Raw genomic sequence first — 23,265 nt, 5'->3', positions numbered from 1 at the left:
CAAGACTTGCACTTTTCTTGCAGGTCTCCCCCCAATTCTGAAGCCTGGCATGATATTGGAGAAGATAAAATGCAGCAGTTAAATCTTCCTGGATTAAGTGTAGCTGAGCTGAAATAGCTGAGGGGGATTCCCTTACAAACCAATCCCCGAGACGCGCCGGAGCTGTCTGGGGTTGAGGCATGACGGTAATGGGACCTGTCGGGTGTCTCAGGCAGAGCAGGGCGGCTGCAGGTAAATGCAGAGCTTTAAAACACAAACTCTTCTCCGTGGTGCAGGCAGCAGCCATTTTCTGACTGCAAGAGCCCAAAAAAGCAGCTTTGTGGTTTAAAAGATGGCTCCAACCTAGAAAATGTGTGTTTTGAGTGTCCGGGGAGCTGTTTCTCAGTGCCTCGAGTGAACAAAACCACAATTTTGTTTTCAATTCTCTCAGTTTATATCCTTTTTCTGAAGGCGTTGGGAAGACCTGCCGTGCTCAGGTTTGGAGCGCAGGTGGATCAGTGACATAAGTCTCTGCAGCATCTGCTGCACGGGGATTTTCCAGGTCCCTGCAGGGATTCTCAGCCCTCCTCCAAAACAAGCTTCCGCTGTGAAGAGAAACCGAGGAAGGACGTGGAGTTGCTTCAGAAAGCCATGAAGAAGGGCTGCAGCATTGAGCAGATCCCAAACACCTTCTTTCCCAACGTCTTGCCTCCAGCAGTAGCGTAATGCATGAAATTCGGAGTATTTCTTCACCCAAAGGTTGGATGTTCCCAGCTGGATGACATCTCCATGCCTGGTGTGAGGACACTGCGGGTGCTGGCTACATTGGGCATGTTCCTTTCCATCTCAGGGCTTGTGTGTTGAGAAGCTCTTCTGCAGATGCGTCAACATCACGCCGGCAAAGCAACTACGTGGTGGGAAGGGGAGCACAAGCCTTCTGCGTCCCCGTGCCAAGAGCAAGTAGTTCTCCTCGATTTAGGAGTACTCCACCCAGGACAGAAAGCTGCCAGTGGTTGCACAGGCCGCGAGCTCTTGCATGGACCTGGCCTCAGTGCAGGTTCAGGCAGGGTTTGTAGGATGGGCTTTCTTCTGGATTGCCATCTCTTAAAAACCACAACTTGATGAACTGTTCTGCTTTGAGGTCGGAGAAGGGTTATTTTGATGCCTTGGCACGAGCAGCTCGGGCAGAGGAGGGCTGTGACCATGACTGCTGGAGCGGACAACTAGGGTGCGACTTGTCACCTTCCAGCTGATGAACCCAAGCGCTGAGGGCTTCCCACAGAGAAAGGGTGCGGAGGATACGTATAAAACCCATGCAGCTCCAGGAACGCCGTTTTGGCATTTCTGAAATTGGTAATAAATAAGCTCTGCTCCTTATTGCCTTCTCCATCTGCTGGTATCAGGGGACTGAACGTTTCTGCTTCCTGAGCGCCCGCTCCCGAGGTCTAGAAAACCCTCCGCAAGCAGCCAAAGTGACCTCTGCAAGCACAGCCTTCTCCTCTGAATGCCTGCCGTGGAAGGACTTGTTCTGAAACAGCATTTGGTGTCCTTTACACTTCCGTGGTGTGTTCATGTAGAAATGGGCATCTTGGTACTGCCAATATCCCGAGGTTGGAACAGGGCCACCCATGGCTTCAACAATGTTTTTATGGGTTAAGTCCATAAAGCTTGGTCAATATTTAATGCTGAGATAACTAACCATGGGAAGAGTTTTCCAAAGGATGTGCTGGGTTCTTGATTGCCGTATCGACCCACTCCTTTCTGATATCTGCTCCCGACTGACTCTTGGAGTGAAGGCCTGGAGTCAGGAGCTTCTTCTAGCTGAAGGTCAGAGGGCTGGAAGACCTCTGCTATGAGGAAGGCTGAGAGAGTTGGGGTTGTTCAGCCTGGAGAAGAGAAGGCTCCGGGGAGACCTTCCTGCGGCCTTTCAATACTTAAAAGGGGCTTGTAACAAAGATGGGGAGGGACTTTTTACGAGGACAAGGGGCAACAGTTTTAAACTGAAAGAGGGTAGGTTTAGATGGAACATAAGGAAGAAATGTTTTACGATGAGGGTGGTGAGACACTGGACCATGTTGCCCTGAGAAGTTGTGGATGCCCCATCATTGGAAGTGTTCAAGGTCAGGTTGGACAAGGCTTTGAGCAACCTGGTCTAGTGGGAGATGTCCCTGTCCATGGCAGGGGGGTTGGACTGGTTGATCATTGAAGGTCCCTTCCAACCCAAACCATTCAATGATGCGATGAAGTTTTTGCTCCACTACAGGAACAAAAAAATAGGAGGAATTTGTTGAAGCCTGGAGTCTGCTCCCTGGCTGCTGTTACCTCATCGGATAGTCTGCGTTGCACTGATCTAGATCAGCCCTAAATAGCTGCATTGTCCCTCCCAGCACTGAAGGCTGAAGAGGATGGTCCAGAAGCCCTCTACCCTCCCGGTCCTCAGTGCTGCAGGGACATCATCCCATACCCAGGCCACGGCATACCACTGCAAATCCTTTTCTTCCTGGTGTTTTATCTGCGGGGTATTTTGTGCAAGCATTTGTGCGTGCAGCCAGCGGGCAGAGCAGGAGGTCAGGGGACCAAGGTCACCCCGGCTCCGGTGGCCGGGAGATCCAGCACGGGCTCTGCCTGCCGATGCTGGCTGATCCCCAGAGGGATGCTGCCAGCCTGGGGAAGGGAACGTTTGAGGAAATTGTAGGTATTATTGAAATGGAGACTTTTTTTTCCCTTTTATTTGCTGCCTATAGCAGAACAGCCACATCCCTGCTGTTTCCCTCGCCGTGCTCATTTCTTTCTTCCCTCCTCCCCCGTAAGCCTGCAGAGGAGGTCACTGGGTTATTTTTCAGCAGACGTGAGATTCCACCTTATCGAACGAACCCAGCGAGATCCAAGGTGGTGACCTTCAACGGATCCCACTTTGACCGCAGCCTTGACCTGCTGCCAGGGGTGCACCAGCAGACCACGGCATGGGCTTCCAGGGCCACCTCGAGGGCTTTTATGTAGACCTGCTCCAAACTGCTGTTGCTTTGGCCTCCATGAGAGAGTGCAGAAGAAGGTTGATGTGGTTTTGCTAATAGGTGCAGTACATGTTTGCTTTGCTCTCTGTGTCCTCTCACTTCCCGTTTTCACCTTCTGTTGGACACACCTTGCCCAATAAAAGGATTCATGTCCTCAGGACATGGGATAGTCCAGCATCCAGGTGAGCAAGGCTGGGGCTCAAACTCCTTTTTCCACCCAACAGCCTTCAGGCAGTCCATTTCAAACAGCTGAATCCATCACAGCTGAGTTGCTCTGAAGGTTTTTGGTTTAATGATTACCAGGCAGCCCCCCAGCTTCATACTCTTCTGCTGGTTCCATGAGATCCTAAATTTCACAAACCTCGTAAGGCATGATGCTGGGGAGGATGCTAATTAGAACCATCGGGGTTGGAGGGAGACAGGCAGCTTCGTCTGCAGCATGGGAGGCAGGGTGGGAATGGGCTTTCAGACTGTAATTAAAGCCGAGAGCTCTCTACAGGAAATCACTTTCCAGGTCACGCGTCTTTCTCCATCGCTTTCACATGCTGCAAGCAGATTGCGCGTTGCACGGAGGCTGCACAGAAAGCCGAGCTCCCAAATTCAGTCTTCCAATGTCTTTTTGTCTTGTTTATCCCTGTTATCGACTTAGCTGGGGTCATTCCCACCCATATCATGACAAAAGCCCAGCACTCTTGCTCTCCAAGTGAGATTCTCATCTGCTGATGCTTGGCATCACCATGGATTTCTCCTAATGAGCATAGTTGGTCACAGAGCGCCTCAGTTGGACTAGATGATTGTTGTAGGTCCCTTCCAACAGAAATATTCCGTTCTATTCGTGCCTTTATTTATGTTTTTCACAGCGCCTCTAAGCAGGTCATGAGGATCATGGAAGTCAATTGGGTTAACCTGCATTTCTGCTGCTGGGTATCCATGTGGATGTTGGGTGAGTGACCTCTTGTCATCACCTACTGTAGGTCGCCAACAATTGCCACCTTCTCTTAAGTATCGAGAGAAGATGTAGTGGTTTGACAGATGCTTCTGCTCACCTTGTTACGAGAAACTCAAGTATTGAACCACTTCTGGGTGGGCTTCGTGATTGGTGTTGGCTCCTCTGGCCAGGGGTCTAGAGAAGTTCATAGAATCATAGAATCATCGAATGGTTTCGGTTGAAAGGGACCTTTAAAGGTCATCTAGTCCAACTCCCCTGCAATGAGCAAGGACATCTTCAACTAGATCAGGTTGCTCAGAGCCCCGTCCAACCTGACCTTGAATGTTTCCAGGGATGGGGCATTGCCCGGCAGGGAGCGGCAATGCCCTTGGTCAGCCGGAGCATGACAGACGTCTTTGCAAGCATACCCCTTCTCCAGCTGTGATCTCTCAGCGTCCCCATTTTGTCTGGATATTTGATTTCCCCCGGCTGGGAGACTGTCTCACTTGACTTATTTTGGCTTCAATTTTCTTTCCCCCTTGCCAGTGCCGAGGCGCTCGGGCGACGTGCGGTCTCCGCCCCACCTGGCTGGGTGAGTTTTGCACCAGATGAAATGTTTAAGATGATGCTGTTCAGAAACCCATCTTCACGGGCTCCTTCATTAATTTGCATTCGCTCACCGTGCTCCTGCACGCTTATTGCGGTCAAAGCGGTAACGATGCGAGCCAAGCTCTTGGGTGATGAACCATCTGAAAAAGTACACGGATATTTGGAGACGACTGTGAGCGGAAAATGCATTTCCAGTATAAAGCTAACAGCATCTCAAGATTTAACTCCCCTTCCTCATACCGTTCTCAAATATTTTAGGGAAAAATGCTCATATCTTGCATTTCTTGCTCTAAGCCAGGGTGGAAGATGAAATCGGGGACGAAGCGCTCAGTCCTGTTTCTTTTTAATATCCTCTCCTTGAATTCTCCGCTGCCGGCTGCAAAACAGGACTTCGGATTAGACGGATATTTGTCTAATGCAGCCAAGTGCTTACGTAGATCGTCAGACCCAAAATACAGTTTACATAACTGCAAAGAAAACCATCTTTTAACTTTTATTAGAAGCAGTGACTGTAATTAAGAGTATGAAGCCTTGCAGGCCAATGATTAGAACAGAGGATTAGGCGCTGGGATTTCATTTCTATTCCTGGCTTTGCCATCGAGCTGTGCTATTTCAGTCAAGTCACTTTCCCTTATTTTAAAAATAAAAGCGATGCTGCTCTCCGAGCTGCTGTGAAATGGTGCCACTTCCTATTCTCGGGGGAAAAAAAATGCTTAATTTTTTTTTTTTTTTTTTAAATTTATTAGATGTTTGCTGTTCTGCCAGAGGTTCCCATGCTAAAGCTGCCAGAAGCAAACTTGTGTCTATGCTGGAGCCTTTGCAATCCACAGTTTAGGGTATTAATGGAAAATCACCTTTGAAGGGTCCTCCACCCCAGCTGGGAGAAGGTCCACGCGGGACAGGGCTCCCACCGGGAAAAAATGCAAAGCTGCCTTTTGCAAACGCCGCCGGCTCCGAGTGAGGCAGGAGGTGAGAGGCAGTCTCCAGATGTGCCGCTCCTCCAGATGTGCTGCTCCTTCCCGTACGTCACTGCGGTACAGAAGCAGCTACTGGCATTTCATACGCCAGGGTTGGTGTTGGTGCTCCTGCTCCTGATGCTCTCTGCAGTTCTGAGGTTCACTGCTCCTTTTTGTGCCCACCGAGGGTTGCATCAGCATCGTGCCGGGGAAACGTGGGCGTTGCAAGTACCGTGGATGGACCTTGCAGTGCACGTGCTCTGCGTGTGCTGAGATGAAGCAGGACACCAAATGCTGGGAGCTTTTAGCAGCATCTGCTGTATCTCAGTAGCACGTTGAAAACCTCGCCTGGGTATCCGTCTTAGCGATTGTCATAGAAGACATTTGGCAATCAGTTTTGGAATCTGGCTCCGGCTTAATTAGGCTTGTACAAGATCCCATTAGTCAAATAGGGGATTAGCCCAGAGTCCTGGGTCCCCACTGCGTTTGGGCAGGTGATGTGGGGGTTGGTGCAGGAGGGTGGGAGCCAGAGGGTGCGCTCATCTTGTGGCATTTGAATTTGATATTTTTTTTTCCCCTTTATTAAACTGTCTTAATTTCCTTGGTCAGGGCAGCGTAGGGCTCAGGAGTAACTGTCAGGCTGTGAGCATCCTTCCAGCTCTTGATGTCCATGGTGAGGGTGCAGCTGCATCATGTGCCTGGTGCAGGCAACATGGGCTGGAGCTGAAAGAGCTCGATGTGTTTTTCTGGAGCGTGTTCTGGTACGAGCGCCAGGCTTGTCGGTGCACAAGGTTGTTCTGGAATAGCTCCAGCATCTGAAAGTCAAGATTTCTGAGCTGCAGCCTCAGGCTCCCTTGAAGAGCCGCAGAGATCTGGGGTTAGTGGGGAGATCTCTTCCCGTTGCAGTAAGAAGACCGTGTTGATGTTTATTGTCTCTCAAAATAGACTAACATGCTACAGGGCCTCCTTTTTCTGGAATAAGCATTCCGATTGACATTTATTGAGGAATAACCATTTTGTTTGCATTTAGCATAATGCGTATAACATTTTTGTTGCATCTTAGTCTAATGCAAATCATAGAATCATAGAATGGTCCGGGTTGGAAGGAACCTTTGAAGGTCATCTAGTCCAACCCCTCTGCAATGAGCGGGGACATCTTCAACTAGATCAGGTTGCTCAGAGCCCCGTCCAACCTGACCTTGAATGCTTGCAGGGTGGGGCAACTCCCACCTCTCTGGGCAACCTGTCCAGTGTTTCACCACCCTCATCATAAAAAATGTCTTCCTTACATCTAGTCTGACTCTACCCTCTTTTGGTTTAAAACCATTACCCCTTGTCCTATCGCTACAGGACCTACTAAGAAGTCTGTCCCCATCTGTCTTATAACCCCCGTTAAGTATTGAAAGGCCACGATAAGTTCTCCCTGGAGCCTTCTCTTCTCCAGGCTGAACAACCCCAACTCTCTCAGCCTTTCCTCATAGCAGAGGTGCTCCATGCCTCTGATCATTTTTGTGGCCTCCTCTGGACCCGCTCCAACAGGTCCATGTGTTTCCCGTGCTGAGGACTCCCGAGCTGGACACAGTGCTCCTGTACAGCAGTACTGCTGTCTCTAAATGTGGCGAAGCCCTAGAAGTCACAATATCAAGGGCACATGAAGTGTGCACGGGCAGCTCCTGCCAAGCAGATGGTGTGGCATGAGGATGTCTTGACATATTTGCAATAATTTCATCATCTGCATGAATGTGAAGACGCTCGGCACTGATTTGAATTCAGTTTTGGTGCATCGGTTGGACCACATTAAACACCTGCTTGACTGCTGCTATCCAGAATTGAAGGGCTCTTAGTTTGGTTTAGTTGAACTGACTTTAGGGGCAACTTCAGAACCTGAGTTATAGCCAGTTTTAATTTTAGAGGAAGGTTAGGTTGCATCTGGTAAAATAAATGGGCCCGGAAAGCTAAGTATATTGACTTAAGTACATCATATAGTACAACTTAAACAGGAGACTGGGATTTGGGTGCAGAGCCTTAGTCCTGCTTAGCCTCCCAACAGAAGCTGGAGGAAAGGGAAATATACTGAAAGCACTTAAAACACACTGTCTTGAGGAAGGATTTTGCTTCAGCGGTTTGTCCGCCTACAAAAGAGAAAGGGATATTGCTACAGTTATGGTTGTACCAGCCCCACCATGGTTTTGTCTCCTTTTCCTGGAAGGAAGAGCACATGGAGGAAGATGCAGTGTGCGTCTCTGGTACAGACGACGTACAACCTTGCTGCTGTGGAGAGATGGGCTCCGTATAGTCTTGCCAGTTGTCTCAAGTTGTGACAAACTAGTGCTTATCTTGATTTAAATATGTCTCCCGATGCCTCTTTTGGTCTTCAACTTGGTTCTTGCAGAGGCGCAGGCTTTGGCCATGTTTGCCAGTTTTTTTAAATAGAAGGCAAGTGAGGGGGTAGGCAAGAAATGATTGGGTTGGGAAGGAAGAGGCTACTCAAGGGAGTGCCATGCTGAGGGTGGCATTAGCAGGAGTATGGTGACATCTGCAAGGGTGGCAGCCAAGGGAAAAGCAAGCTGCCCACAGCCCTAGGGAATTAAAGGTTGGTCAGCATTACCTTGATCATGGAGCGAGTCCTCTTGGAATCCATTTCTGTGGACATGGATGATGCAAAGGTGGTTGGGAATGGCCAGCATGGATTTACCAAGGGTGAATCATGCTTGACCAACCTGATTGCCGTCTGTGATGATATGACTACGTACCTGAATGATGGGAGCATCTGCCTTGACTCTAGCAAGGTTTTTCATGTATCTCACATGGCATCCTTGTGTCCAAGTTGGGACATTAGAGTCTAGACAGGGACACTACTAGGTGGGTAAAAAACTGGATCATCAGGCTCAGAGGGTGGTGGTTAATGGGTCATACCCAACCTGATGGTTGGCTGCGAGGGAAGTTCCTCCCAGGCCCATCCTGGGACCTATCCTGTTCCATATCCTTATTAATAACCTGCGGAGGAGACAGAAGTCACCCTCATCTGCAGACAAGCTGCTCTGCTTGAGGGCAGGGTTGATGTTCAGAGGGACCCAGAGGAGTGAGGACAGGCTGGGAAGAACCTCCTGAAGCTCAGCAAGGCCAGATCTAGCAGTTGGGATAGACTAACCCTCTCTGGGCAGTTGCCAGCTGGGTAACAGTTCTGCTGAGGACCCTGTGGAGCTCTATGCTAAATGCAGGTGAGCAGCGTCCATTGGTAGCAAGGGAGGCTGGTAGCATCCTGGGCTGTAGCATCAGGCCCATAGCTGGTAGATTAAGGGAAGCAATTATTCTTCATTAGACCACAGCTGGGCAACTGCATGTAGTTTTGGGCTTTCCAGGACAAGAAAAACTTGATAAACTTGAGCGAGTCCAGTGGAGAGCCGCCAGGATGGTCAGGGGCTGGAGCACATGATGTGTGAGGAGAAGATGAGGGAGCTGGGCTGACTTTGCCTGGAGAAGAGAAGGGTTTGGGGAGACCTCAGGGCACCCTTCCAATACCTAAGCAGCACGATTGCAGCACTGCCGTAGCACGACCAGTCGGCCTTTTGGTTACAGCAGGTTTTGCTTTCTGTGATCAGCTTCTTGCCAATTGCTGGGTATGATTTTACCCATCAGGACTTCTGACATGCAATTCGGTCCCCGTAGACCCAAGTCTGTGGAAGCCCTTAATGCCATCCCTCTCCTCCACTTCAGAAACTAATTTGGGTTGAGCTTTCTAGATTATCCCCATACCAGCAGAGCTCAGGAGTGGTTTAAGGTGCTGCTTTTATCTAGCAGCACTTCTGCAGACGTTCCTGGGAAACCCATGGTGGTGGTTTGGTACCTACGTCTGTCTGCAGCCGGGGCAGAAGAGCAACTCGTACCTGTGCTTGCAGCTCAGTTTGCAGCTGGATGAGTCTTGATTTAAACGGCGAGCTGTGTCGAGGTGTGTAAACAATCAGGGGCTGCTGAGGAACGAGTGTACGTTCCCTTCTGCTCCATCCTTTTTCGGGGGAGGACAGCAGCCTTTGGCTGAGGTTGGTTGAAGCTCTCAGCCCACTCTGGTGAAGTCTGGTGGGAACATCATAGGGAACCCACCTGTGAAGGCGAGTTTTTCTTTGATTGCCTTGCTTCGGTTTTCACTCGAACTGACCGATCGTTGATTTAGGCTCCTTTAAAGCAGAATAATAGGCCTTTGGTACTATGTGAAGTAAATCAGTGGAGGAGGAGGAGGAGGACGTCTTTGCACCCAACAGTGAGAGGTGCTGTCAGTACAACCTCTTATGTGACTGTTTATTTTGATGTAGGTTGTCCTACAGCTGTTAAGATGCCTGCGGCTTCACCAGGCGACGCAGCAACTTCATTACCGTCACTTCGCTTCCATGCTGCTGGCATCCCGTGTAAATCCAGATGCTAAAATCTGCAGCAAGGGCCACCTTTGGTTTCATTTCTGGCCCAGGTAGCAGCCTCCAAGTGTGTAGTTCCCCAAGTTATTTTCTTGGAAAGATCACTGAAGTGAGCATGGAGGCGGATCTCTGAACAAAGACGTCTGGTTGTGCCGGTACTGGGCGTCTTGGTGGTGGCTTGAACATCACACGTCCCATTGGGTATGTAGTTTGGGGATTGAGTACCCATTGTGGTGGCCCAACGAAGTCTTGCTTTTCCGTGCTCTCGCTTTCTCGTTGTTGCTGTTGGAAGCAGCGGAGGGAGGAGACTTTGCTCCAGGGTTGCCATTGCAGTTTTTCTTCTCATCTCTTGCATCTTCAGCCTGTGTCTTCACAGACACTCGCTTTGGTTTGTCAGTGACGCTCTACCCTACGATGGCCAACCAGGCATCTCCTCATCTGTCTTACACAGCTGTGGATTGCTCAGTGGATAACAGCTATAAAAAATAGCTGAGAGTCTGTTCACAGCTGGGACGTGTGTGGTCCAGGTCTGATGCTGCTGTTGTGGCAGCAGCCTGGCATCTGGGTTTGGGGCTTGATGCATATTGGTGGTGTGACCCCAGTCCCAGAGAGCTATGCAGAGCCGAAAACCCTCTATATCCATGAAACCTGGGATCTGGAGGAGTGGGACTTAACTTCTGGAGGTGTGTAGATCTCACTGATGGCAGTGGAAGAAGCTGTTTGTCCGTCACACAAGGCTGCAGGGAATTCAGCCTTCGCCCGTTGGGTTTGATGGTCCTGTTTTGGCAGTGACCTGACTCCAGCTGAGTTTTTAGAAGGAAGCTTCTATGTTCCTACCGGACTTTCCCCGGAGATGCTGCTGTACGTCTCTGCAACGCCCTGTCACCGCAGAGGAGGCTGTTCCTGTGCGCAGAGGCGCTGTACACCAAGGAGAAGACCATCTCCTTGGGAAACCACAGGCTGGCGAGCGCTGTGACAGCCGGAGCAGACGCCATAGCTCTGAAGGCAAGACGTGGGCTTGGAGAAACATTTGTCCTCTTCCCAAAATCAGTGCCGAGCCTTATCTTCTGATAAGCCAGGGCAAGCTGAGCCAGGGCAAGCATGGGCGTTTGTAGGGGCTTTTGCTGTGAAAAAAACGCGTCTGCATCCCGTTTGTGCGGTGTAAAGGCAGGCAACGGTAACGACGAACTAACAGGATCATTTGCTTATCTGCAGAGGTCTCCTCGACGCAGCCGGGCTGTAGCAACGCCAATTTTCCTTCTGCAGAGAAGGTTAGGGTGGAAGGAGTACAGACAGCCGTGGGTCAGCTCCTCGAAGCCTGACAAAATTGCTCTGAGGGCTTTGGTCTCTTCGATGCAAACTTGAATGCAGCTGAAATCATCGGAGTAAGCTTGAAGTGAAGGCAAAAGTGTGGGACTGCTGCCTGTCCTGGGCTTTGGGACTGCTAAAATCAGTGCCTGTCATGTCTTCTGCACATCCTCAACCCCCTGGGATGGAGGGTACCGCTGCACCCGCCCCGGGAAGGGCACTGCTGGCATCGGGGCAGAAATAGAAGGAAAAAAAGTCCTTAATCTTCCAATTTATCTCATCTCCTGCTAAGGAGTGTGCTCCCACACTCAGGGTTTATTCAAGGGGTAACATTTCAGGAGCTTGTGCTTACGGTTTTTAAAGTAGCAAAGGCAGGGATGCTCGGAGAGCCTTCCCAGGCCAGGCGTGGGCATGCGGGTTATCCTGCACTTCGGTCTGACTCTCCCTGCAGCCGGAGAGCTCCAGGAATACATCAGGTCTCCTGGGAGGGGGTGAATATGACAGCAAAAAAAAATCTCCAGCTGAGCCTGCCAGCAGCAGCAGCAGCATTTCCACGCGTGCCATGCTGCGCTCAGCCTCTGCTCCGGGAGCGAGCAGATACCCTCCAGGGATGCTCGATGTTTTCCAGCCGCCTGGTTCATGGCAAGCAGGCGCGATGCTCTGCTAGGGGAGGATTGGGAGTTGCAGCATCAGCAGGGCTGCACTTGGGATGTCAGTGGAGCAATGGGAAAGAGGGAAGGGATGTGTATCGGCAGTTTGCGGCTCAGGGACCCCCGACCCCTCCAAAGCGTCCGCCTCCCTCCTGCACCGTCCCCCAGACACCCACTTAGTCCCGTCAAGCACCGAAGAAGCTGAAACAGTCGGGCAGCGATTGCTGCCGGCTCATTCCCTCTGTTCCAGGTGCCAGGATCAAGCTCCACGTGCCCCTTTTCGGTTGCTCCTCCATCCCTTGGGTTATTTTGGCAGACTCCAAGGACGGGCGGTTTTGGCAACGCATCCGTGCCAGGCAAAAAGCACCCGAGAGCTGTTTGCAGCCGCAGCTGATGGAGCTGTTGTTACAGAGATGTTGCCAAAAACAGCCTCCAATCAGCTCCCAACGCCGCTCTGATGCCGAGCCCCGCTCGGAGCCCGGCGAGCCAACGAAACGATAAATAGATGTCAGCTTTGCCCATAAAAACCCTGCGTTCGGTCCTGCTGGGGATGGCGATTCACAGCAGTTGCGGGCGTATTATTTCCCCGAGTCTTTTTCAATGTATGTGCGTTTTGTACCGCCTCTGCGAATGTGGCATTTATCTTCCCTTGTGCTATTTCCCACCTTCCCTCTCGTCCTGCCATGTCCCTGGGGGTGTGTTCCAGGCAGAGCCGTCACTTGGTTTCCTACCGTCCTTCGTCCAGCTCGGATGCTGCTGCGAGCAGAAGGCTTTAAAGGACCAGCTATGGCTCAGCGGGCAGCACCGACCTGCGCCAAGCTGCGCCCAGGTTCACGTCTGGCCTTACAGAGCCTTGTTTCCCAGGTTAGGCTTAACATTAAGATTTGGAAGGTGCTTTTTCTCCCCCAAAAAATAATCAGTGTTGTCTGTCTGTCTGCCCCACCACCACAGGGAGTGCTGGAGATGCTGGAATCCAGCAGAGGTAGATGGAGACAGGCTGTTCAGGCATCAGGAGGACCCTTCAATAGAGGAACGGTATTTTAACCTTAGAAAAGTGTGCATTTTCATCGAATCATTGAATGGTTTGGGTTGGAAGGGACATTTAAAGACCATCTACTCCTACCCCCCTGCCATGGGCAGGGACATCTTCCACTAGATCAGGTTGCTCAGAGCCCCTTGAACACTTCCAAGGATGGGGCAGACTCTTGGTTCCTGTTTTGCCCCAGCTGCGGTGGGATATACCCAAATATACCTTGGGTGCACGCTGTGGGAGTGGAGTGGTGATCGCTCTTCTCCCAGCGGGACGGACGTTTAGGGTCACTTTCTCCGCTGCTAAAAGACCAAAGCGGTGAGCTTCAAGCCGTTGGGTGTTAATGCTGATCTCAGCCCACGTTTAGACGTGATGAGCTGTTTAAAGATGTTCCTGTAGTGGACTTGGGTGTAAGTGGGATGATCCAGAAGAGCTTTCACAGATGCTCCAGCTCCTGTGCGGCCAGGGTTGCTGGGTTATTTGGGCAGAGATGCTTTTCTGCTGCCAGACCCCCAGGTACTTGTGAGGCTCTTTCCTTCACGCTTTATCCCCAGATTTTTTCCATGCGTAGGGCAGATGAGCGAGGGATCAATTTATTTTCCACACGAACAGCATGGGCTAAGGCATCTGCATCTCTCTGGTGCGACACATCCACCGTGCCCAGCATCGCGCCGGCTCGTGGAAGGGGACAAGCACAGCTGGGGAGAGCAGCGATGCCCCCGTCCCATCCAACTTCCATTTCATAACCTGCCTTCCTCTTGAATCAAATGGGTTTCATTTCCCATCAGCGGTAATTATCCTCATCCGCACTAACTCAACATCCTCTGGCACGTCTGGACAGTCTCCGCCGAGGTTTCTGCACAGATGGAGTTGACGGCTGAGCAAGTCCATCCTGCCGAACGCCCGTCGAGATGCAGGGAGAGCAAAAGATTCAGGCTGGAGCCGATGCTGATGCCCGGAGGCAGTGCGGTGGGAGCCGAGCGGGGGATCTCTGCAGGGATCTGTGGGAGGACGGGGCGGTGGTTGCACAAACCCGGGGGTGGCCGAGCCGGCTGCGCTTGCTTCTCCAAGACAAGCTGAATTTCGGGGGCTCGTTAAAAGTCGCTCACTGAGATTTCGGCATAAATGAATAGCTGCTGGAAGCAGCAGGCGTGGAGCTTGCTGGAGAGCCGGGGCAGGCTTGCCAGCTATTTAATATTTAAGCAGCAGCCTTGTTAGATTCCTGCTAGCCCAGCTTCCCATGGGCAGCAATGTAATGGAGCATTTGTCCCCTACCCTTTGCCTGCCCGCCCAGTAAGCTATTTTTTCGAGGTTTTTAAGCCAACGCCTTATGAATTGTGCTTGACAAAGGTCAGACTAACAGAGCCACTGGATTAAAAGGAAGAAATTTTTTACGATGAGGGCGGTGAAACACTGGACCAGGTTGCCCCAAGAGGTGGGAGATGCCCCATCCCTGGAAACATTCAAGGTCAGGTTGGACGGGGCTCTGAGCAACCTGGTCTAGTTGAAGATGTCCCTGCTCCTTGCAGGGGGGTTGGACTAGATGACCTTCAAAGGTCCCTTCCAACCCAAACCATTCAATGATTAAGGTGCTTTCTGCAATACCTGTCTCTATCCAGTGACTTAGGGCTGCTGCTTTTCATGCCTGTTAGCTCAATGGAGATGGTGGAGCAGAGTTGACTTGTGCTCTTCTACGCGGTGACCCCGCTGTTGCGGGAATGAAACAGCAAAAGGGTTTTGCTGGTGGGACTTTGCAGCCCAGCACAAATCTGACCTGTGCTTGACCGCAGCACGGCGTGCACGGGCATCAATTGTAGGGTGGCTTTTGGTGTTGGCCTTGCTGAAGTTGGTGGGATGATCAAAGGTCCTTAGTTACACTGAAAAGGCAAATAGCCTCTTCGCCTCCCGAGAGCATCGGTCTGCCTGCGCCCTGCACAGCGTGCTGTGCCTCTGAACTGGGCTGCAGTGTTTGTGTCTTCAAGCAGGGCTTTTCCAGGCTCCACACCAGTAAGGATTTCCCAGGATTAAACTGAAATGATGATTTGATGGGGCTAAAGCAAGGCCTAAGCAAAGTCTGGGTAGCGATCTGTGCCGTTCTACATGTGCCATATCGTGCTCATGGGGCTTTCATGCCATAGCTGATGGCACATCCGAGTCTAGGTTGCCAGGAGGACCTTTGTCTGCAGAGGCATCATCCTGGTGGTGCTGCTTGAAGGTCTGCAAGCTGGAAGGTGTGCAAGCTTTATGGTCTGCAAGCTTGAAGGTCTGCAAGCTTTCAGCCCCCATGACTGCTCCTTTCTGAAACCATGTAGATCCTTGCTTTTGTGGGTCTGAGTCTGATGGCCGAGAGTCTGCGTGGTTTGACAAGTTTCCGTGTTCCTGCAGCAGAAGGAACGTGGTGGTTTTGCTCAGTTTGGACAGAAGCACTTGCTTCCCCAGAGGGATTTGCTGCCTGTAGTTAAGCTGTTTCCCAAATCTGAGCCAACTCTCCCCAGCTAACCAGCCCCTGGCCTGGCAGGGAAGCGGGGCGAGTCTTGGTTGGTTTTGTAGGCTGGACGGATGTCGCAGCACTCCAACCTGCTCCAGGCAGCACCCTCAGCTTCTTGCAGAGGTCATTCTCCACAGCAGGCTCCAGGTTTCAGCAGGAAAATGAACAGGCAAAGGAGTCCGGTTTTATTTATTGGCAAGACCAAGGATTAAATCTTGGCTCTACAAGCCGAGGCTCAGCGTGTTGAGTCCAACCAGGATGGGGAACTGCTCCTTGATCTGTCCCTCTTCCACCTCCTGGGGACACGGTCCCTCGCTGCAGAAGCAATCCCCTCCCTCACCTGGTCCCAGGTGGGATGGTGGCATCTTTGACCCTTGTCTCCCTCGAGACATCACAGCTTCAGGGAGAGGCACCTTCAGCAAAAGTAAAATGACACGCAATGTCACAGCCTGTCGTCTCCATGCTTTTGATGACAACACACGTGTCGTGCTCACCTTGATGCTTCATCATTTCCACAGTTAACGCAGCGTAGCCTTTGGCAGCTCCCTGACCACCATCACGTTGAGCTTTCATCTTTCCAGGCAGGGTCTAGTCTGGGCACCATGTGCACCAGCTGCTTCACCTCCTGGCCTCAAGACAAACTAGGACAGTACATGCTGTAATTTTTAATCCTTGGAGATGGCTTTTTGTTCTGGAAAGCTTCTTTTAAATGCCCTCTCACCCCCAACATCTCCCCTTGAAGGTGAAGGGACCCTACGTGCCTGCTCTGTTCAACACAGGAGGTGTGGAGATGCCTGGTCCATCCTGACCATGGCTCCCAGTAGAGATGGAGCAGATCTCTGCATCTCAAACATCAGTAACCTTGAGACCCAGAACCAAACGTGGGTCTGCAAAATGTCTTCCAGTTATTGAAGATGAAACAAAACATCACAATTTGATGTCTGTGAACTTCAGCATCCCTCAGCACCTTTGTCCTCCGGAATGAGTTATCTGGTGGAAGACTGTCAACAGTTCCCTGATTGTCTCCTGCTTGTGGCGTGGTGTTTCTTTCCAACACGAGCCAGACCTCCAGTTTTAGGGACACAGGTCAGCTAGCCAGGTCGTTTTTTTAGTCTTGGCAGTCTACGTGCTGTGACCTCGTGGCATCTTTTTGTTCAGAACTTGCTAAAATCACCCCGAAAATAACGAGTGGGACCTTAGCCGTGGCAGTGGAGGGGTGAGTTTTCATCTCCTGTAAGATGCAGAAGAGCAGAGGGGATATCCCAGGTGTTACGTTGCTGTGTTCATCCTGACCTTGAAGCTTGCAGCTCATGGTGTTGCAGATGCATGCCATCCTTGCCATCCATCTCGTTTGCAGCTTCACTGGTAAGAGCTGATTGCGACGATAACGAAGCCAAGTCTGACTCGTCAGTACCTGAATGAGGAGCGATGCCACCCACAGCGTGCCAGCAGCGATTTTACTCCTGATCTGGCTCTGCTGGTGGGATGGATTTGAAGCTCTCCAGGTGATCTCGATCTTACCGCTTTGCCTGGCATTTTTGGACCCCGCAGTAGCTTAAAGCATGGATCGTACTTCAGCGAGACCTTGCTCATAGTCTGAGGTTTTAATCGATTTATCTCAAATGGAGGAGGTGGCAGCCTAAGAGAACTTTCTTTAAAGATTACGAGGTGTTAATGTATGTCAAGTCAGCATGTGTTGTTTGAGAGCAAACCGTGTTAAGCTGTTTCATCTCACCAGCCTCATGGGCTGTCCCTGCTCCTGGGCATGTTTTGGAGCTGCAGTTTCAAATTCATACTGGGATAGAAAGTGCAGAAGGAGTTGCGTTAAGACAAGGGTTCTACTGTACCATGTGCGGCATGAAACTCCAAACTGGGAGCAGAATCTCCCTCCTTAGATATTTCATCCAGGTTTTGAAGCCAGATGTGAATAACCTCCATTCACCTATGAGCTCACACATCCCTCACCTCCTGCACCCGCTGGCACAAGCCAGAATATTAAAAGCCGCATAACGCTGCGGCCGCTTCAACAGCCTTTGCTGTGTTTGGAAGAACCTTTGCACGAAAGCGTCTGAAATTCCAGCAGCTGCGCGCTGGCCGAGGAGCTGCTGACGTCGTTACTGGGAATTTACGGTCGGCTCATTTTCTGGTAATTGGCTGGACAGATGCTTGCGGGTGCTGCTCTGCGCTCCTCAGATCCTCTCCTGTCAGGTGAGCATGAGAAGAGACGGAGATTTTGGGAGCCAGCGCCCGGAGGAGACTTCATCCTCGCCTTGCTCCCAGATTCCCGTTGCCTTTAGCAAGGAAGGTTTGCCCTGAGATGGAAGGAGACGTGCTGGGTGCCCTTACTTGCAAGTGTTTTGAAAAATATGAGGCCAGAAGGAACAGCTGATGATGAGGTGAATTTTTTTTGGTTTTTTTGGAGGGGAGGGGAAGAAGTGAGATGCACAGCGGGTAGAAAACTTCTGGAATTTGTTGCAGCGGGAAGCTGTGGAGGCTGATATTGCTGCATGTTCAGGAAGGGATTAAACAAATTTAAGACAACCGGTCCGTAAACATCTCTGAAGTGGGTGCCTTGGAGGACACCTCCCTGCTGTCACCCCTAACTCAGGGACTGGGTGCTGTGGGGCACGAGGGCATGGACCACAAGGCAGCAACCGGGGTCATGAGCTCTCCATAAACAGCATCTCTTGCTGCCATGGTTTGAAGCTGAGTACTGGGCTGGAGACACCATTGCTCTGACCCAGGAGGACATTTCTTACCTTGCAGATCTTTTCAAAAGGTCCATGAAGGAGGGCAAATGGACAGATTTTGTGTGGGGAAGCTAAGGTGGTCCTGAAGTCTTTGGTTCCTGGGGAAACCTAGAGAAAAGGGGAGTCTCCTTTCAGCTCCAACAGCACCAGGGATTTGCACAGATGACGTAGTCCTTGAAGGTTCTCCAGGCCATGGTTGGGCAGGGATGCTACCACCAGGAGAGAAACCTCTTTGCCATGAGGGTTTTTGCCCTTGCTCGGCTTTGATCACAATAACCTGCCTGAAGGAGACATTCCTTGAGGTCTTTCCCTAATGTCCATTACCTTTCTCTTCAGTAAACATTAGGTATGGCCTCTTTCAGCAGCGGGACTCTTCATTAGGAAGCTTCCTGAGCATTAATTCCCTTCCATCCAGGGCTTTGCCCATTGGGGAGGAGATCCTGGAGCCATGGATCTGGGTACAGCACTGGGCGTCAGAGCTGATGCCTTTCTCTTGAGAAGACACTGGGTGTCGTGGAGGAGGAGGAGCGCTCATTCACGTGCACTCGAGAGGAAAAAGGGATTAAGCAATTCAACACAGTCGTAATTTGAGGGCTCAGAAGTCTCATTAGAATTAGCTTTGACAGAAGCTTAATTTTATTGCCTCTTGCTTGAATAAAATTTTTGAGGTCTATCCTATTAAGATTTGTTTCTTTTCCTTTTTTTCTTCTTCTGCAACCAACATCTGATCTGAATTTTATTAACGCAAGCGTCTTAATGTGTACGTGGCGGGGGGGGTTAACACTGTTTCTTCAAAAACTGCTCAAAACGAAGTTATTTCTCCAGATGTTTGCTGTTCTGTTTCAATGCAGAGCAAATGTCTGATAATTTGTTCAGTGCCCTGTGTTTTCGGAACGAGCCTGATTATTTGCACATCCCCACAGTGAAGGACCGTTAAGGCAAAAAACGACCTTTCCTCTGCTCATTGAGCAAATATTGGCAGCAAGTACGAACAATATTGGAAAGCGTTGTCCTTAGACAAAGACTAATACCTGGTCGCGTGCCTCGTTGGGAGGTGTTGGAGGGTCTCGGCGTGGATGCTAGGCTGCTGGGCAAGCGTGAAGCCAAAGGGAACGTGGAGCAAGAGTGGGTTTGCTCTTGTAGGAGAGGCTTTAAGCTGGTGGTAGTCCAAAAAGTAGCATGTAAATGCCATCCTGCACCTCCACGTGCTTTTTTCCGTGTTTCTCCAATGAGTGCGCTCAGGTAAGGTGTCTCTCGGAATAGGTTGGTAGTTGTTGGTGCTGGGACCTTCTCCGTCTTCTGGGAACGAGGGCTTTGCAGGCTAAGGTGTAACCAGCTGCAATGTGGTAGATGAAAATGTGCCAAAAGGGGCTTTTCTGGGGCTCGCCGCCTCTGCCCGTGTTGGCTCTGACCATCTGAGACGAGCGAGGAGCGAGAGTGATGCTCGAGGCACGAGGAAAGGCTGCACTTGGAAAGGACCACGGATGGGACACAGCTATGAGATGTTTAGGATCTGTCCAGGCATGTCTACAGCCGTTCTTCACAAATGAGCATAGTTTAAGGGAGAATGTGGTGTTCACAGGGTTTGAAATGAAGCTGGAGACCACAGCCATGGAGGGCTTGGTCATCATCTGCTAAACAACTGATTAATGACTGAAAGTTTGATGAGAGGAGGTGGGAGGAGGTCCCAAGTGCAGAGCCCAGACTGGTGGGGACCGGGAGCCCATCTCTGTGGATGCATCTTCATTAATCCTAAAGTGAAGGAGACTTTAGTAAGGGCACGCGCGTGTCACAGTCACCGTTGGTAACTCCTTGTTCACTATTACTGTATTGCAGTTCGTCGCCTTCCGGAGTGTTTGAGAAAGAATATGACATTTATCGGGATTACAGTGCGGAAGGTCAACTCCTCCACTACAGGTAGCCAAAATTTCCCTCCGGTATCGGGGTTGGGGTCTGCAACGTGGCCTCGGTGGTGAGGTGGGGGTGTGGGACAGCCCGTGTGCTACCGGCTGACCTGCGGGGATGGGGTAGGGAGTAACACCGGTGTTTTCTTTGTGCTCTTCTGATCCTCCTCCCCATCCCCTTCCCTTCACGTGCCGCGGTTTTGAGCTTTACTACCACCCTTAAATAAACCTTAAGATGTATTCTGATGGTTCTTTGGAGCAGGGACCATCCGTCCCCTTTGGGCAGTGGTGCTTGTTTGAGTGGCTCTTACCCATGACCAGAAACTGGAGTAGGACAGGAGGAGCACCAGGGCTGTCCGGTGATGGGGTCACACCTCAGGGTGAGCTCCTAGTCCGTGGGGTTTCGTTAGGCTCCACCATCAGTACAGGACTCACCCGGTGCTGCTGATGCACCCCAACGCGTGCCATCACGGTGGGGTGGTGGCTTGAACATCTCTCCACACTGGAACCGGTTTCTAGGCTCTTTCCTAGGATTTTTGCATCAACTATAAGCAGGTTAGTGTGGGTACGGATTTAATCCATCACCGCAGCGAGTCCCACCGATTCAGTGCGCAGCCTCCGTAGGGCCCTGGAGGTGGGAAAGCCTCCTGAGAAATGATCCATCTCTTCCAGCCTGTGGGTCCAACTGCTTTCAGAGTCCGTTTGTAAGGCAGATATGAGCTTTCTCTTGGTCAGATCAGGATTTCAGGTGCTAAACCAAACCGCCACCTCCAGCTTTCATGGATTTATGTTGCTAGAAAATAATACAGTGTCGTGCTTGTCTTCATTACAGCTCAAAATGCCCCTCTTAGAGTTTGCACAAGTGGTTCAGGCGTATGAACGCTGTGACTTCTCACTAGTACTGATGCAGACTAATGCCTTGGACATGGGCAAAAAATCACCAGAACTAAGTATGTCTGAGTAGATGATCAGAGGTGGGGAATGATCACGTGCTGGGCTCCAGGAGCCTGGCCCAAGCGCCTGCATCGCCGCTTTCAAAACAAGCTTTTTGCCTTCAAAACCCGAAGCATTGTGAGCAGGGATGGATTTAGGGGGGGCTGAGAAATTGCTCTTGATACAGTCCAGATGGCTCCTTGGCCACTCTTTCTCAGTGGCCAAAGGAGGCATCTTAGCTGACCCACCTCGTTCTGCCCTGGAGCATTTGGGAGATGTCCCCCTTGGTCACCACCTGCCAGGATGGAGGTGGTGGGGAGGCTTTACAAACTCTGGGACCTCCCCCACGGACCCAGACAGACCCATCTCGCCCTGACCCCATCCCAGCATGTGCAGGTAGGGTTTTTAGTACCTACTGGCATCATCCAGATCAAATCAGGCGGGAACAGGGAGGATAAACACCTGCACTGGATGTTTTTACTAATATAGACCTGCAAACAAGTGGTGGCCTGAAGCTTTTCTCTGTAACACCACGTTCGTCCCAATTCCTACCTTTAAGACAGCAGGTCTATAGACTACGGTCAGATTTTGGGGGTTTTGAAGTTGATGCCTGCCTGGTTGTTCTGGGCTTTTACAAATACCCCCAGTTTCTGTGTTTTTCTGGAGATGCAGGTGAGTTGAAGCACCTCTAGCTCTTGCTTCGCTTTCCGTGCTGGCAGCGGGGACCGGGAGGGCGCGATGCTCTGCGTTCCCTTCCCCAGCACAATGCTCTGCTTTCCCTTCCCTGCTGGTCCGTGACGGCATGGGCTGGCGAGCCGGTCTATGGTGGCATGGTTTGCAGCAATCTCCAGCCCAGTTCAAGACACGTGCGAGTGGAAAATCACCCAGCGGCGTTGGCCGTGTGCCATCCTGCCTGCCCTGTAATTCACTGCTTCTGCAGTGACCTCCCAGGAGCGTCAGAATTAATTGCCACTTAAGCAAGTGGGGGAAAAACAAGCTTTCTAGGAGGGGAAACAAACAGGGTAATGGTATCTGGCGTTTATCCTCACCAGCAGAATGCTCTCCTTGAGCGTCAGGTGAGCTCAGAGAGACCTGCCCATGGACAGCTTTACTCCGAAGCATCCCTTCTGCGTGCTGGGTGGATGCAATTCCCTGTCGGTAGGCAGGAGAAGTGAGGAAGAGTGGAACGGAGTGTGATTCGGGAGGCCTGGATCCGCTGTTTGGTTTGGAAACGGGGTTTGCAGGTGCCTCCTCTGCTCTGCTGTTAGGCATCGAGCATGCTTCGGTCAGAGTTAGCAGCAGGAGCTGAGCCTGCATCCAGGGGCACAGCCAAGCGAGGTGGACCGGTGATGGGGACACGGAGCGGTGACAGGGACACAGAGTGGTGACGGGGACATGCAGCAGTGACGGGGACACGCCACTCTCTACCCTGAGCAGTTTTTTCTGCAAACAGGGTTGGTGATTCGGCACTGATGGGCTCTGACCCGCCGCCAGCTGGGTGGCGGTGCCGGGTACGAGCTGCAATGGGAGATGAGGGACGATGGCCGGTTTTGGGGACAACGGTCCCCACCCACCAGCTGGCTGATGCCCGCGGCCGCCCAAGCAATTAAAAGCTTAAATTTCACTGCGGTTAGCCCACATGACCTGTTTGCATCAGCATGTGCTTTGCTGCAGGAGATGCCTCCATCTTCCCGACCTCAACTTTACCGCCTGTAAAAACCCACGGACAGCCCTTGCCGCCCTCCCCCCAGTCACTTCCAGCCAGGAAGCTAATTAGCAGCTTTGCTTAATTAGCTGAGAGTGGACTTCATTCTGGAAAAACAGGTCTCAAGTGCCCTCTGTCTGGGGGCTGCCAAGCGAGATGGAGAGAAAAGCAGACACAGCCTGGGGTGGTTTTTTTTTTTAACCATGTGAGTGCCACATGCACACTGCTCTGGCACTCGTAAAAGCTGAAATCAAAGCTCACCGGTCCTACCTCGCGATAGCAGGGATGATTTCATGTTAATGGGGTAAATTTTAAGGAGAAGGGCGCATGGCATATTCTGAAAATCACCCTGCATAAAGGCATCTTGGTTTCAGCTTCTCCAAAGCTTAGCTGGCAGCTCTTCCTGGGATGGATCAAGGCTGGGCAGATCCCAGAGGGTGCAAAGGGCATTGCTGAAGGGATGATGGTGGGCAGCACCCATGGCACAGAGGAGGCCGCCTGGAAGCCCAACATTGGCATCTACCTCTGGATGGCTCAAAAGGATGCACGTGTGGTCCCTCGTGGGAATGGGAAGACCCTTGAGGTACCTCTGCCTGAAGTGG

At 51.3% G+C, this 23,265-nt stretch overlaps 1 protein-coding gene across 1 annotated transcript in view; it reads left to right on the top strand.

Moving 5' to 3' along the window:
* The window catches only part of ARHGAP39 (Rho GTPase activating protein 39), a 151,956-nt gene that overhangs the window by 95,049 nt on the left and 33,642 nt on the right, over positions 1-23,265 (top strand). Inside the window, exon 3 of the mRNA XM_050892871.1 lies at positions 19,958-20,038. Within this exon, the coding sequence (XP_050748828.1) occupies positions 19,958-20,038 (81 nt within the window). The remainder of the gene's footprint in view (positions 1-19,957; positions 20,039-23,265) is intronic.

Source organism: Gymnogyps californianus, chromosome 2 (genome assembly GCF_018139145.2).
Source record: "Gymnogyps californianus isolate 813 chromosome 2, ASM1813914v2, whole genome shotgun sequence".
Lineage (NCBI taxonomy): Eukaryota > Metazoa > Chordata > Aves > Accipitriformes > Cathartidae > Gymnogyps > Gymnogyps californianus.
This window is presented reverse-complemented; position numbering and strand designations above follow the sequence as displayed.